Source organism: Pristiophorus japonicus, chromosome 2 (genome assembly GCF_044704955.1).
Source record: "Pristiophorus japonicus isolate sPriJap1 chromosome 2, sPriJap1.hap1, whole genome shotgun sequence".
NCBI classification, from domain to species: Eukaryota; Metazoa; Chordata; class Chondrichthyes; family Pristiophoridae; genus Pristiophorus; species Pristiophorus japonicus.
The window spans coordinates 204290854-204306146 of NC_091978.1; the positions used below are offsets into that span (position 1 = coordinate 204290854).

Sequence of the window (15293 nt, forward strand, 5' to 3'; positions counted from 1 at the left end):
CCTTCTATTGCCTAGGCCCTAAGCTCTGAAATTCCCTGCCTAAACTTCTTCGTCTCTCTACCTCTCTTTCCTTCTTTAAGACACTCCTTAAAACCTTAGGTGGCTCAGTGTCAAATTTTGTCCTATAACAACGGCGCTATATAAATACAAGTTGTTATTGTTGTCATTTTTCGCAGTTTATCCATGTTTTCTTCTGAAAGATGAGTTTTGTGAAAGGGTGTTAATGGACAAGCATCAGAAGCCCTCTGATTACTTACATGAATGACCATTCTTCATGCTTTAGCCTACAGAGGTCTATCGGCAGGCAAAATATGGGAGGCTATCACAGCTAAGCCCATCCTTGTCCACACCGTTACACGTTTTCACAGGGGTCGCTGAATAGCTATCAGGTACAGGAACCCTAGCTGATTTCACCCAACCTAACCCAGGGTTAAGGTCATCTATACCAGTCCTACTGCCATCTCAACTGAGATCAGCTGACTCAACTTGGGATCTTCCTAATCAGTGTGGCTCAGTACTGCATCAGGTAGTGCATTTACCGGCTAGGGCACTGTAGAATTATATTTTAATGAGTTTCCAAGGGGCGTTAGACATAGGCAAACTTTTATATGAAGATCACACCTTTGAAACAGTTTAGGAAAAAAAGCTACATTAAAAAGAATGTCACGTTAGTACGTCAATCAGCTTTTGATATTTTAAATTGACTTCATTTCATTTACAGGAATTTCTGATTTGCTAACTAGATTACAGCATTGAGAGCAGACATTCCTTCAACAAACTACATACATCTTGAATTGAGCCCTGCCAACTTCTGTTATCAATTTCAGAAGATGACTTCACAGGGTTCAGTGAGAGTCAACTATTGTCATTCCTAATAATTCCAATCTAGAAATATTGCATGAATTACTCATGCAATCCAAACGAAGAAGGGGTCTTGCTAACTGAGAGCTTAGGGGTGAAATTCAACTTTGGCGGCAGCGCAAGGTGGCCAATAGCTAATTGGCAGGCTGTTTTACAGCCCAAAGAAAATCATACTGCTTCATTCCATCCCCACCTTATGTAAAAATACTGATATACATTGATCCAATTGGCCATTAGTTTCGGTATGGTCTGTAGAACTCTTCATTGACCAACACTCTGAACCATATATTTTGTTCCCATTTTTAAAGCTATTTCTTTCAGTTGGTTCTCACCCATAGTTCACACTGCAGCTAAAGGTTGGTACGGTGGTGCAAAACATTGTGTAACAAGAGTAGAACGTTCTGTAGGTGTGATTGCACAGATGGAAAGAAACATAGAACAGAGGAAAAAGAGTCGGCTATTCAGCCCCTTGAGCCTTTCCTGCTATTCTGAGATCATGGTTGATCGCCATTTACCTGCCTTTACTCCATAGCCGTTGATACCCTTACCTAAAAAAAACTATCAATCTCAGTCTTGAAAATTGACCTAGAATCCACATGCTTAAGTTAGTTCTAGATTTTTACTAAACTTGTGTGAAGAAATGCTTCCTGATTTCACTCCTAAACGCCCTTGCTCTAATTTTAAGATGATGTTCCCTTGTTCCGTTTATCATTTTAAATACTTTGATTATTGGGCATTGGGCCCATTACTGAGGAAGATGGGACCTGTACAAGCCAGACGGGTTGCACCTCAACAGAGCTGGGACCAATATCCTCGCAGCGGGGTTTGCTAGTGCTGTTGGAGAGGGTTTAAACTAGCTTGGCAGGGGGATGGGAACCTGTGAGCATTGTCAGAAAGGAGAGAAACAACATTGAAAATAGAAGGCAGAGAATTAATAAACAAGTTTGGAAGGCAGAGGGAACAAAGGCTAGAAAACAGACAAAAAGGCAATTTGGTAATGCTAAATGGTATATACTTTAATGCAAGGGAGTCTAGGAAATAAGACAGATGAGCTAAGGGCACAGATATACACATGGGATTATCATATGATAGCCATTACTGAGACATGGCTGAAAGAAGGGCAGCTCAACATTCCTGGTTACAGGGTTTTCAGGCGAGATTGAGAGGGGGTTAAAAAAGGAGGGGGGAGGTCGCACTGTTGATTAAAGAAACAATTTCAGCTGTGGGGAGGGATAGTATGTTAGAAGGATCATCAAACGAGGCCATATGGGTTGAACTAAAGAACATAAAAGGGGCGATCGCACTTCTGGGAGTGTACTATAGACCCAACACAGTCCAAGGGAAGAGTAAATTTGTCGGCAAATTTCTGACAAGTGCAAAAAGAATAAAACAGTAATAGTGGGAGATTTCAATTACCCTAATATTAACTGAGATACTATGGGGCCAAAATTGACCCCTTTTTTCAAGAGCAGTTACAGCAAAGAGAAAAAAGGCAGTAATGGGGCAAAAATGAGTTTCCGCCATGACGATCGGAACAATGTTCTCGTGAATTTTTGAGGCGGAGAAGGTATCCGCCTCACTTCTGTGCGAACAGCACCAATTATGTCACTGAAGCGTGTACCGCCTGATCCCTGCCCCGGAAGCGACATTGCCCTCAAACAGTCGATCAACTGCTTGTCGGTGCCCCCGACAGTTTGGCGCAGTGGGAAGCTACCAGTGGCTGGGCGGCGTGTCTGCCCTTAAAGAGGAGGGCGCTCTGCCTAGGCCACCATTTAATTCAAATTTTCCGGCGACTCTGCAGTCGGCCCGACAATGGCGGTCACAGATTTGGCCGGGCCGCCAACAGGCCACTGGCTCGGCCAAAGTCCTCCTTGGTGGCCCAGTGGGCGCCAAGTAGGCCTCGCAGTATCCCTCCCCTTTAAGTGAAGGGGAGGGACGTTGCTAAGTGTCAGCTTGTCTGCATCACGCTGACAACAACACCCGCCTTCCGCCCCACTCCCAACTCGCTTCTGCCCCTCTTCCGCTCCAAACACCGCCACGATAATTTTTGAGAAGAGGGCAATTTCCCTCTATTCTCTGCCCCATCAGTTCAGGCGGTAATTCACCAGATAATTCGAATTATCCACCCCAAACGGGCCTCAGGGCAATTTCGGCCCCTATCAGTGTAAAAGGTGCAAAGGGCACATAATTCCTAAATTGCGTTCTGGAGAATGTTTTTTAGCCAATTCTTAGCAAGCCCAGCAAGAGGTAGGGAATGAAGCTGGGCAGGTGAAAGGAGTATCAGTGGGTGAGCATTTTTGTGGTAATGATCATAACTTAATTAGTTTTAGCATAATTATGGATAAGGACAAAGAAAAAAACAGGAGAAGGGTTCTAAATTGGGGAAAGGCCAATTATACTAGGCTGAGAAGTGATTTAGCAAAAGTGGATTGGAAACAGTGACTTGAAGGTAAATCAGTGCCAGAACAGTGGGAGGCATTCAAGAGGGAGGTATATGGAGTTCAGGGTAAACATGTTCCTACAAAGAAAAAGGGCAGAACTGCCAAATATAGAGCCCCCTGGATGACAAGGTGCATTCAGGGTAAGATGAGGCAAAAAAGGAAGCCTATATCAGATATTGTGAGCTCAATACTGCAGAAAGGCGAGAAGAGTATAGAAAGTGCAGGGGTGAAATTAAAAAGGAAATTAGGAAAGCAAAAAGAGGGCATGAAAAAATACTGGCAAATAGAATCAAAGAAAACCCAAAGATGTTTTACAATTACATAAAGAGCAAGAGGATAACTAAGGAAAGAGTAGGGCCTATTAGGGACCAAAACAGTGATGTATGTGTGGAGGCGGAGGATGTGGTACTTGATGAATACTTTGCGGCTGCCTTCACAAAAGAGGGGTCAATGCCGAAGTTAAAGTTCAAGAGGAAGAGAGTGACATATTGGAGGGGATAAACATAGTAAGAGAGGAAGTATTAAGGGGTTTAGTAACCTTGAAAGTAGATAAATCGCCAGGACCGGATGAAATATATCCAACGCTATTAAAAGGAGCAAGGGAGGAAATTGCGGAGGCTCTGACCATCATTTTCCAATCCTCCCTGGCTATAGGAGTTGTGACAGAGGATTGGAGAACTGCTAATGTACCATTGTTCAAAAAGGGAGGAAGGGATAAATCGAGTAATTACAGGCCAGTTAGCTTAACCTCGGTGGTAGGCAAATTACTGGAATCAGTTCTGAGGGATAATATAAACCTTCATTTAGAAAGTCACAGATTAATCAAGAACAGTCAGCATGGATTTGTTAAGGGAAGGACGTGTCTGACTAACTTGATTGAGTTCTTTGAGGAGGTAACAAGGAGGATCGATGAGGGCAGTGCATTTGATGTCATTTACATAGATTTTAGAAAGGCTTTTGACAAAGTCCAACGTGTTAGACTGATCAAAAAAGTTAAAGCCCATGGGATCCATGGGAGAATGGCAAATTGGATCCAATATTGGCTTAATGGCAGGAAGCAAACGGTAATGTTTGAGGGGAGTTTTTGTGACTGGAAGGCTGTTTACTCGGTCCCTTATTTTCCTTAGCAGAGGCGTCAATAACCAGGGACCATAGATTTAAAGTGATTGGTAAAAAGACTAGAGGGGAGATGCGAAAACATTTCTTCACCCAGATGGTGGTGGGAGTCTGGAACGCACTGCCTGAAAAGGTGGTAGTGGCAGAAACCTTCATCACATTTATAAAATACTTGGATGTACACTTAAAGAGCCGGTGGGATTAGGGTGGGTAACTCTTTTTCGACCAGCATGGACACAATGTGCGGAATGGTTGATTGGTATGATTCTATGAGTAGATCACCCGAACTCAAGGGAATACAAGCTAAGATTATGCAACCTGTGCACACAATTTAATCCTTTAAGCCCTGCTATTATTCCTGACAATCTGCAACGATGATGTTCAAAAGAGGACAATATTCTAGATCAGATGGGGTAGATTTTCATCTTTACCCACGGAAAGGAAAATCTGGTGAGAAGACCTAAGCTCCTCTTATAGAACAGGAGGATTTTCTTACCATTAATTTTAATGGAAGAAAGAGAGGGAGTGGAAGAATGAGAGAGAAAGAAAGTAAGATAGTGTGTGTGAGAGATGAAGAAAGAGTGAGAGAGAGCAAGAACGAGAGGGAGAGAGAGAAAGTTGCCAATAGTTTCGTGGTGGATTCCAACCATCTGCCTGTGAGGCAGTTGTTGTACCGCCTCTGCTCCCAGGCTGCCTGGTGGTCTTATTCCCAATAACCTTGAAACACATTCTAATCAGTACTGGCCAACAACCAGAGTTATGTTTAATTAGACTGTCCCATTGCTCTCTGAAGCATCCTTTAGTACCTTGCCTCTTCACAAAGGCGAGAAGCTAGTTATCTAATTTTTAAAAGGCTATTTTATTAATAAATCGGCTAATAGCTTTCTTTATATTTTATGTCATAAGATTTATCTATAACATTATTCTTTAACCTCAAGTTCAATTTATCAAAGGAATTTAAATTACTACAATGGCACAAACTGTACTCCTGACACAACACAAAAGAGAAATTGTTACTTGACAAATTGGAAAATCTCATAATACCATCAAATTTGCCTAATGCGGTCTGCGGGTTAATTTGGAGAAGGGTGAATTGCATGTTGGTCTATATCTCATTTTCCTGAGCTGTCATTATAAAAATCAGTGCTGACACAGCTTCAGCCCTACTCTTAAATCATTTCTGCAACCTCGGTACTGGAGGTGTTGGCTCGAGGGGAAATATTTAGCACTGCACTTCTCAAATTAATTGTTAAAAAGTGTCTCCTCTTTTGCAGATTATCTCTATTTTTATTTCGTAGTATTTAATTATGCTTTTCTTTACAGGTCTTATTCCAACATCCCTCGTCAAGGTAATAACGAAGCATGCAAAGTGCCCACCCTTGAGCGAGAATGATTTATGGGTAATGGTGGAAAAGTGAAGACAGAAATGTTAGTATCACTATCCAAAAGGTGAGGGTGATGAAGCTTTCTGACGCTGATGTACATACTTTAAAATCTGCAGTTTAAAATAAATGGGGCCTGAGTATCATGTTCAAACCTGTGCTCTGCTGTGGCTCAATGCTGACTTGCTTCATTTCTAACTGCGAACAGCAGCCCTCATTTCCTCTCCTGAGTTTAAATAGCTGACAGAATGAATGGGGGTAAAAATACAAATGATATGATCAAATTGTCAAATGCAAAAATAAAGGATGTCCAGATTATAAGGTAACTGTGAGCAAGCTGTCAGTTTAACAATTGGTCTGTCAATTAAAACAATGTGCTCTTGTTGAATTGTACAAACCAGATGGGATGTGACATGTGGGAGGTTTAGAGCAGGTGCTGAAAATGGAGTAAGCTTTACGGGACCCAAAAAACTTTAAACATGAACTTGCTAGTAAGGTGGTGCTGAAAGAGTCATATTTGTTTAGTCGAAAGGGAAAACGTTTCTGTGACAAGAATGCCATACCTTCTATACTCAGTCATTCATCTAAGACTCGAACAGAATGCTATCAGAAAATCTCCAGGGCAAACATGGAAGCAAGTTATTAACAACAAGGAGATTTTTCATCCTCTTTCAATGACCCTCAGACAAGGGGATGAGCAGGAAACCCGAATGCCTCAGGCCACATACATCTTTAACAAGGAAGGGCCGTTGCATTCTCCACAGCAGGTGAAATATGTCAAGAAAATACAAAAAGCTTGAGTAATAGTGAATTAACTTAAGTCATTCCTTAAGGTATTGTAGCACATCCATCTACTCTTGGCATATCCACCAACTATACTTTCAATAAACTGGCAGTTTGATCATGGATTAAAACACAAAACTCGGCACAAGGGATATATAAACTGATGGTGAAATAATTGTCGGAAAAGTATCACTGAAGTGGGAAACCCAATGCTAGCCCAGGGCTTCGGGGCTGAAATTCAGCCTCCCAAAATGGCCACTTACTTTTTATGCCAGAAAGCAGCGGCCAGGCGGTGGGGTCAAGTGGCTGCTGACTTCTGGTCCAATGGCCGCCACGATTGAAATTCACCTTGGGGATTTTTCTGCCGGTCCCCACTTCCACCCCGCTACTGCTGACCGCCCGAAGCGTGTCATCAAGGCCGCTTTCCCGCACGTCCATGGCAACCCCCGCGAAATTTAGCTGGAAAAATCATACAACCGCCCACGGTGCCCCTGACAGCTTTTTCTGTCAGTGCACCTTCCTTTCACTCTGTGAGCCACGGCAGCACGGCGGCCCTTCAAGGGGAGGGCGCATTGCCATAGCCGGCATGGTTTTTTTTGCCGGCCGACTTCCCCATCGGCCGGATAACTATGGCCCCTGGCTCAGCCGGGCCGCCAACAGGCACCCTGGCACCCGCTCTTGCGTTCCAGGCCGCTGGCCCGGCCGAAACCCTCCCTGGTGGCCCAGTCTAAATAATCACCGCTTCTCGCCCCTTTAAATGAGGGGAGAGACGTGGTGACGCACACGCGCACTGAGGTCAGGATTGCTCCGTCACTGATTGACAGCGGCGGAGACTCTGTCCCGTCCCCATTTCCGCCCCTCACCAGCACTTACCGCCGCACTTCCGCCCTCATTATGACCGACTTCCGGTCCGCTTCAAAAAAATTGCCAAAGAGCTGAAAATGGATCAAGAGTCCACCTCATCTGACGCGATGGTAAAAACACTTAGAAAACAGTAGGTGCGCCAGATTCATGGCCGGGGTGAATTTTTACCCCTTCATTTCAATTCGCAAGAGGACATAAACAAACTTAAATATAAGCTACAAAAATTTTTTTTTCTTGCAAAGGAATTTTCCACTAGCTCTAAGCAATTGGTTAAAATAAGTTTTCCAAATTAACCTTGGACTTTTAATTCCAAATTTCCCTCCCTATTTCACACCGTGGATTTTCACTGTTGTGTCTCAATCCATTCATTCAATCACCTTACATATGTCTTGGGAAAGGGGGGAATAAGGGAATATTGTTCCTGAAGGTTGCAACTAGCTCTTTTATTTGAGGGAAATTGCTGCGTATAACCAATGTTATACTTTGGTAACAGCACTGACACATGCAAGGAGGAAGGGAAAAGCAGTAATAACTATCATACTTAATTACACAAACATTACCACTGATTTGGATGTATTTGAGATTCTGTGAGGAAAATATACCATTTGGAATGGGGTATTTGTAGATGGTGCTGATGTACCTAGCGAGGCAATGGAGACCCTCTCTGGAGAGGAGTCATTCAAAACGCCTGGCAGGAGAAAGCCGGCAGAATGATTTCTCTCTACAACACCTAGTGGACCTGGCTGCAGATGTGGGTGAAAGTAGAAGAACTGAGGAAATATGTAAAGGTAATGCTACTCAGCAGATCTCTGCAGGAGGTATCTGTCCAATGTATTCATGGAACAAAATGTGCCTTCAGAACCTGTTATTCTTGAACAGCCTTTACCGCCAAAGCATCCATGCAATCATATAGCTCTTTGAAAGCTTTGCATGCATGGCCATACAGCAGCAAGGCAAACATACAAGATGCAAATTACATTTAAAATTGTCTCTGCATGAAGATCTTGATGCTGTAGCACACACCAAAGCCTTCCAAGCACTCTAGTTGCATGATGCATGTTGAGTTATTGACACTCAGGACCAGCTGTAGGATAGTCAAATTGATGCCATCACTTTGTGAAATAGAAACATAGAAACATAGAAAATAGGTGCAGGAGTAGGCCATTCGGCCCTTCTAGCCTGCACCGCCATTCAATGAGTTCATGGCTGAACATTCAACTTCAGTACCCCATTCCTGCTTTCTCGCCATACCCCTTGATCTCCCTAGCAGTAAGGACCTCATCTAACTCCTTTTTGAATATATTTAGTGAATTGGCCTCAACAACTTTCTGTGGTAGAGAATTCCACAGGTTCACCACTCTCTGGGTGAAGAAGTTCCTCCGCATCTCGGTCCTAAATGGCTTACCCCTTATCCTTAGACTGTGACCCCTGGTTCTGGACTTCCCCAACATTGGGAACATTCTTCCTGCATCTAACCTGTCTAACCCCGTCAGAATTTTATATGTTTCTATGAGGTCCCCTCTCATTCTTCTGAACTCCAGTGAATACAAGCCCAGTTGATCCAGTCTTTCTTGATAGGTCAGTCCCGCCATCCCGGGAATCAGTCTGGTGAACCTTCGCTGCACTCCCTCAATAGCAAGAATGTCCTTCCTCAGGTTAGGAGACCAAAACTGTACACAATACTCCAGGTGTGGCTTCACCAATGCCCTGTACAACTGTAGCAACACCTCCCTGCCCCTGTACTCAAATCCCCTTGCTATGAAGGCCAACATGCCATTTGCTTTCTTAACCGCCTGCTGCACCTGCATGCCAACCTTCAATGACTGATGTACCATGACACCCAGCTCTCTTTGCACCTCCCCTTTTCCTAATCTGTCACCATTCAGATAATAGTCTGTCTCTCTGTTTTTACCACCAAAGTGGATAACCTCACATTTATCCACATTATACTTCATCTGCCATGCATTTGCCCACTCACCTAACCTATCCAAGTCGCTCTGCAGCCTCACAGCATCCTCCTCGCAGCTCACACTGCCACCCAACTTAGTGTCATCCGCAAATTTGGAGATACTACATTTAATCCCCTCATCTAAATCATTAATGTACAGTGTAAACAGCTGGGGCCCCAGCACAGAACCTTGCGGTACCCCACTAGTCACTGCCTGCCATTCTGAAAAGTACCCATTTACTCCTACTCTTTGCTTCCTGTCTGACAACCAGTTCTCAATCCATGTCAGTACACTACCCCCAATCCCATGTGCTCTAACTTTGCACATCAATCTCTTGTGTGGGACCTTGTCGAACGCCTTCTGAAAGTCCAAATATACCACATCAACTGGTTCTCCCTTGTCCACTCTACTGGAAACATCCTCAAAAAATTCCAGAAGATTTGTCAAGCATGATTTCCCTTTCACAAATCCATGCTGACTTGGACCTATCATGTCACCTCTTTCCAAATGCACTGCTATGACATCCTTAATAATTGATTCCATCATTTTACCCACTACCGATGTCAGGCTGACCGGTCTATAATTCCCTGTTTTCTCTCTCCCTCCTTTTTTAAAAAGTGGGGTTACATTGGCTACCCTCCACTCCATAGGAACTGATCCAGAGTCAATGGAATGTTGGAAAATGACTGTCAACGCATCCACTATTTCCAAGGCCACCTCCTTAAGTACTCTGGGATTCAGTCCATCAGGCCCTGGGGATTTATCGGCCTTCAATCCCATCAATTTCCCCAACACAATTTCCCGGCTAATAAGGATTTCCCTCAGTTCCTCCTCCTTACTAGACCCCCCGACCCCTTTTATAACCGGAAGGTTGTTCGTGTCCTCCTTCGTGAATACCGAACCAAAGTACTTGTTCAATTGGTCCGCCATTTCTTTGTTCCCCGTTATGACTTCCCCTGATTCTGACTGCAGGGGACCTACATTTGTCTTTACTAACCTTTTTCTCTTGACATATCTATAGAAACTTTTGCAATCCGTCTTAATGTTCCCTGCAAGCTTCTTCTCATACTCCATTTTCCCTGCCCTAATCAAACCCTTTGTCCTCCTCTGCTGAGTTCTAAATTTCTCCCAGTCCCCAGGTTCGCTGCTATTTCTGGCCAATTTGTATGCCACTTCCTTGGCTTTAATACTATCCCTGATTTCCCTTGATAGCCACGGTTGAGCCACCTTCCCTTTTTTATTTCTATGCCAGACAGGAATGTACAATTGTTGTAGTTCATCCATGCGGTCTCTAAATGTCTGCCATTGCCCATCCACAGTCAACCCCTTAAGTATCATTCGCCAATCCATCTCAGCCAATTCACGCCTCATACCTTCAAAGTTAGCCTTCTTTAAGTTCTGGACCATGGTCTCTGAATTAACTGTTTCATTCTCCATCCTAATGCAGAATTCCACCATATTATGGTCACTCTTCCCCAAGGGGCCTCGCACAACGAGATTGCTAATTAATCCTTTCTCATTACATAACACCCAGTCTAAGATGGCCTCCCCCCTAGTTGGTTCCTCGACATATTGGTCTAAAAAACCATCCCTTATGCATCAGTCTAGTGAATTTGGGCAGCCAACTCATGCAGTTGTTGCTATTCAGTGTGAAAGGAGATGAAAATGCTGGTCCTGAAGAACAATAAATCAGTCATTTGTTTGATACATCAGTGGGCAACAATTGACTGATATTGCAGATGACCCTTACACTAGCCTGCAAGGAGGCAGGGGCTTAACCGTTAAGGGAGGAGATGGCCTTGACTGTTATTGGCAGTCCAGTCCCTATACAGCAGATGGCACTGCCTCCATGCAGGCCCAGAGCAGAGAACAGATTCAGTTGGTTACTGCGAGGTTGGTGTACCAGGGCTGCAAATATGGTTGGTGACATAATGATGGTTATGAGCCATCTCGCTCTGGTGTCAGCCGATGATCTTTGCCTTCAAATCCTGAAAACTTGTGATGAGTGCTTCAAAAAAATTCTGTATTTGAGGGAAAATGTCCAGTTGAAAACGAGCAATGTACTTTAAGAGCTGCTGTAACATGCACTTTAATGCCCACTCCCAATGGGTAAGATGTACTGCTGGGTGGAACTTCCACCCAAAACATGTAAAACCAAGAGCATTGCCTTCCTTAACCAGAGATTATGCATCAGCAATGAAGCTCTTGGACATTCTGTGTGAGTGCAGAGAGCATATGCCGGCAATATGAGGCGGAAAAAGCACAGTGCGCATTATGAGTGGTGATACAGAATATTGATATGTCATGATTTTCTGGTCCCCATCTGGCCATTTATTACTGGCAGGATTCTTCCCGCCAACTGGAAAAACTTCCTTGTACAGGCAGTGTGACAAGGGAAGGCATTTGAATACAGGCTTTCAACCATTATCTGGTATGCCTACTACTTCAAGACTGTGGAATAATCAATCACATCTGGATTCATAACAGGCACCAAGCCACAAAGGTACTCACAAGTTTTTTATGTCAACAGCTCCTCGGAAGGCCTTCCTCGGAATAGCATGAATATGGTTTTCGCTCAGGTCACTGCAATAAAATAACAAGGAAACCGAATTAACATGGGGCACAGTAGGCACTCAATTAGAAAAGAAAGCTTGCATACACAGCAGGGCTGAATTGGTTACAATGCTTCTTCACTTTTTCCCCTGGCATTTACATTTGCACAACATCATCACCTGCGCTGCCCTTTGTTCTTATCAAACACTCATATGTTTCCTGAGTCACATTACAATGTATAAAATTAATATGCACAAAAAATAGATCTGACTGTCAAAAAATAAGATAAAGACTGAGCAGTACTGAGCTTTGTTTCTTTATACAAAGAAAAAAAGGAAGCTGTCTGAATGTTCGTGTTCTCCATTTACTCGGGAAAATGCAGCACCTACAATAAGCAAAGTGAATTGTAAAAGTCTAGTCGCTTGTGCACTTTTGGCGTGATGAATGTGCAGAAGGAGATGGGACCTGTTTGCTTTGATTCAATTTCCAAGGCACTTTAAGTAATCTGTGAAATGCAATATGACTGCAGAAGCCTTGACAATAAATCCTACACCTTCAAATGAAATAAGACCCAGTCATTGTTATAATAGCACAAGGTAAAAGGATTAACCCTTTCTGCACTGAAACACACATCTCGCTTTTACAACATCCTGCTGGTTTATTTTTATTTGCAATGCTCCTGCAAGGAGACTGCATTTAATCAAAACAACTTAACTTAAAGAAGTGTTTGATAAATATCTTATCATGTTCGTCTTGTCAATGCAATAATGCATTAGGGCCATCTTCTGAGGTTGCATCATTGGGGGATAAGCTTGCCCACCAGTTGCAGGTATCGGGAAATGTGGGTGCACCACTATCATATTCCATCTATTGATTTTAATGATGAACCACAAGCAGTATAGCTGTGATTTCCCACTGTATCCGGGTCCCTCCAACACTTTACCCAGGGGGCTTTTCTTCATGTGTGAGCATAGACAGGGAGTGCTGGCAGACCAGTCCACTGTGGGAATAATTACAGTTGAACCTGATCCTGTTCTCACCTGATATCAACTCACATAATTCCAGCAGAGGCAACCAGATAGCAGTCAGATGCAGGATCTTGCGTGACTTGGCCTTCCTGCCTAGCACAGGTTTGCTCAGGTTAATTGAAGTACACTTAGTGTTGCCCTGATTGAGGTCAACTAACTCAGTGCATGTCGGGGATTGAATCTGAGATCTTCCTCTTTCATTCTGGCATTAACCCATTGAACCTCAGGTGGCAGTGCTAAAGTCTTAAGCTTCAAAAAAGTTTAACACTTCCAGTGTGAAATTTCACTCAGCAGAAGCTCAAATTGGGGAATCGACAATTCATGGCGTTTCAAAATGTCCAGCCCTTGGATTTGTTGGACATTCGAAGCACGTGAATTAGGCACATGTACCTCTGTGGCTGACAATCCAATCTGTACTCCCGCTGAGCAAGACTTCATCATGTGCAGAGTGTGACAACTTCAGGGCTTCGGTGTGATTCAGGCTAATAACAGGCAAGCTCACTGTATGCTATAGTACGATAGAATAATCCTTCCAACAATGCATTGGAGGGGATCATCTTCAATTTGCCGGCCGAAAGAGATTGACGACATGTTCACTGATACAGTGTGTGCTTATTTGTGGTATTTACTTATAATTACCTAAATATGTCATATTTAGCACTGAGCTGTACAACAGGATGCCAAGAATTCAACGGCACTGCAAATGTTGCCCTCAATAGGTGTGAGAAGCTAGCGATTCGTCAGTCATGCGAACCACTGAGGGCTCTTGCATCTGATATCGCGATGGCAACAAGTGCTGACAATGTGATTCCAGTGCAGACTGGAGCTTCCCTGTTGAAATTCGGACTCTAGAACCAGGGTTTTCGCATTGTCCTCCTGAATGACAGACCTGTCGGAATGGCACCAGCCCAATTCCATTCCTGCTCAGCATGAATTTATGTGCAATGTGTTTTCTATTGGATTGACCTTACAGACAATACCTCTTGACCGGTAACTCACGGGTATTTGGAGAGGGTAGTGTCCGGTTATTCTGACACCCTCTATTGTTTTCTTATTCAAGCAGCAGACGAATCCAAGAGAGTTTGGTCTCTGGTTCATTTTCAGAATTTTACATTACTGTATGCCAAACGAACGTCAAATGAAAAAATAAAGTGTCTCCTGTTCCATGCATATAATTTTCTATTCATGAAACAAACACTACTGTTATTATCTAATATCTTGAATGAATGCCATTTTGGTGCCAGTAAACATCACTGTTGTTTCATTGTTTACTGCAATAATGTACCTTTTCATTCAGTGTGATACAAGAGCGCAAAATACAATTAGTGCATGACAGCTTTAGACAAGTTAGTAAGATACATTTACATTCTGTAAAGCAAATGATTGATATTTCATACCAGAGAAAAAAGTTAGCTAGTGCTGGGCCTGCCTTTCCTTTGAGCAAGCTACTTCAATAAGACTCTGAAATACAACGTTGTTAAACTAAACAAAAAGAAAAACTACGAAGGCTGGAAATCTGAAATAAAACTGAAACAGTGGAAAATGCATAGATGATTTGAAAGAGCTCAGATTCACTTTTTGCATGCAACCCTTCATCAGCGCTCTCTTTCAGACATCGATCAATTGTGTTTGAAGCATTTTCTCATTTTATTTGCTTTATTAATTTGACAACAATGTGTCAAAATGTTCACCATTCATTTAATCACCCGTACAAACAGGATACCAAAAAGGGATAAGTCTGGAAGACTTTAAAGTATCTGAGCAAATATAAGAATTAGATGCCAAGACGATTAGCAGGATATCATTCCTTCTGAAGTGTTAGAAAAATATTCAAATTACAAACTCTAACATTTTCCACTATGCCCTAAAACAGGACGATTTAAGCTTTGTACTTGATTTATTTCTAGCAACCTGTGATTAAGGTGGTATTTACATCTGAAATACTTCAAAGGCTTTTTTGCATCAGAGTTAAGTAAATACCAAGGGAGAAGAAAAACAAAATTTGATACAGATGAAGTTCCAGCATTGTAGTCAATCTCATCTCTTCTTCGATACAAAATGTCTGGTTTATGTCATTTGTGTAACACGGGGGCTATCATCAGACAGACCTTTAGTACTCGGATTCAAGGCCAGCTCCTAAATGTGGAAGGCCACTTAGAGTAAAATATGATACTCCATTGAGCCCCTCAATCAAATGCTTGAAAATCTGATGGATAAATACGCATTTGCAGGGAGAACTCACACAAGTGCTGCAGTTCTTTATGGCTGACTTACTCCTTCTCTCTCAGAATACCACATGCATTACGGCTTCTGCAC

The 15293-nt window shown here is 42.9% G+C and overlaps 1 protein-coding gene across 3 annotated transcripts in view; it reads right to left on the reverse strand.

The window, feature by feature from the left end:
• The window catches only part of slit2 (slit homolog 2 (Drosophila)), an 850855-nt gene that overhangs the window by 498466 nt on the left and 337096 nt on the right, over positions 1-15293 (reverse strand). For all 3 annotated transcript variants that reach the window (XM_070870756.1, XM_070870755.1, XM_070870754.1), the window contains exon 5: positions 11908-11979. In XM_070870756.1, the coding sequence (XP_070726857.1) occupies positions 11908-11979 (72 nt within the window). The remainder of the gene's footprint in view (positions 1-11907; positions 11980-15293) is intronic.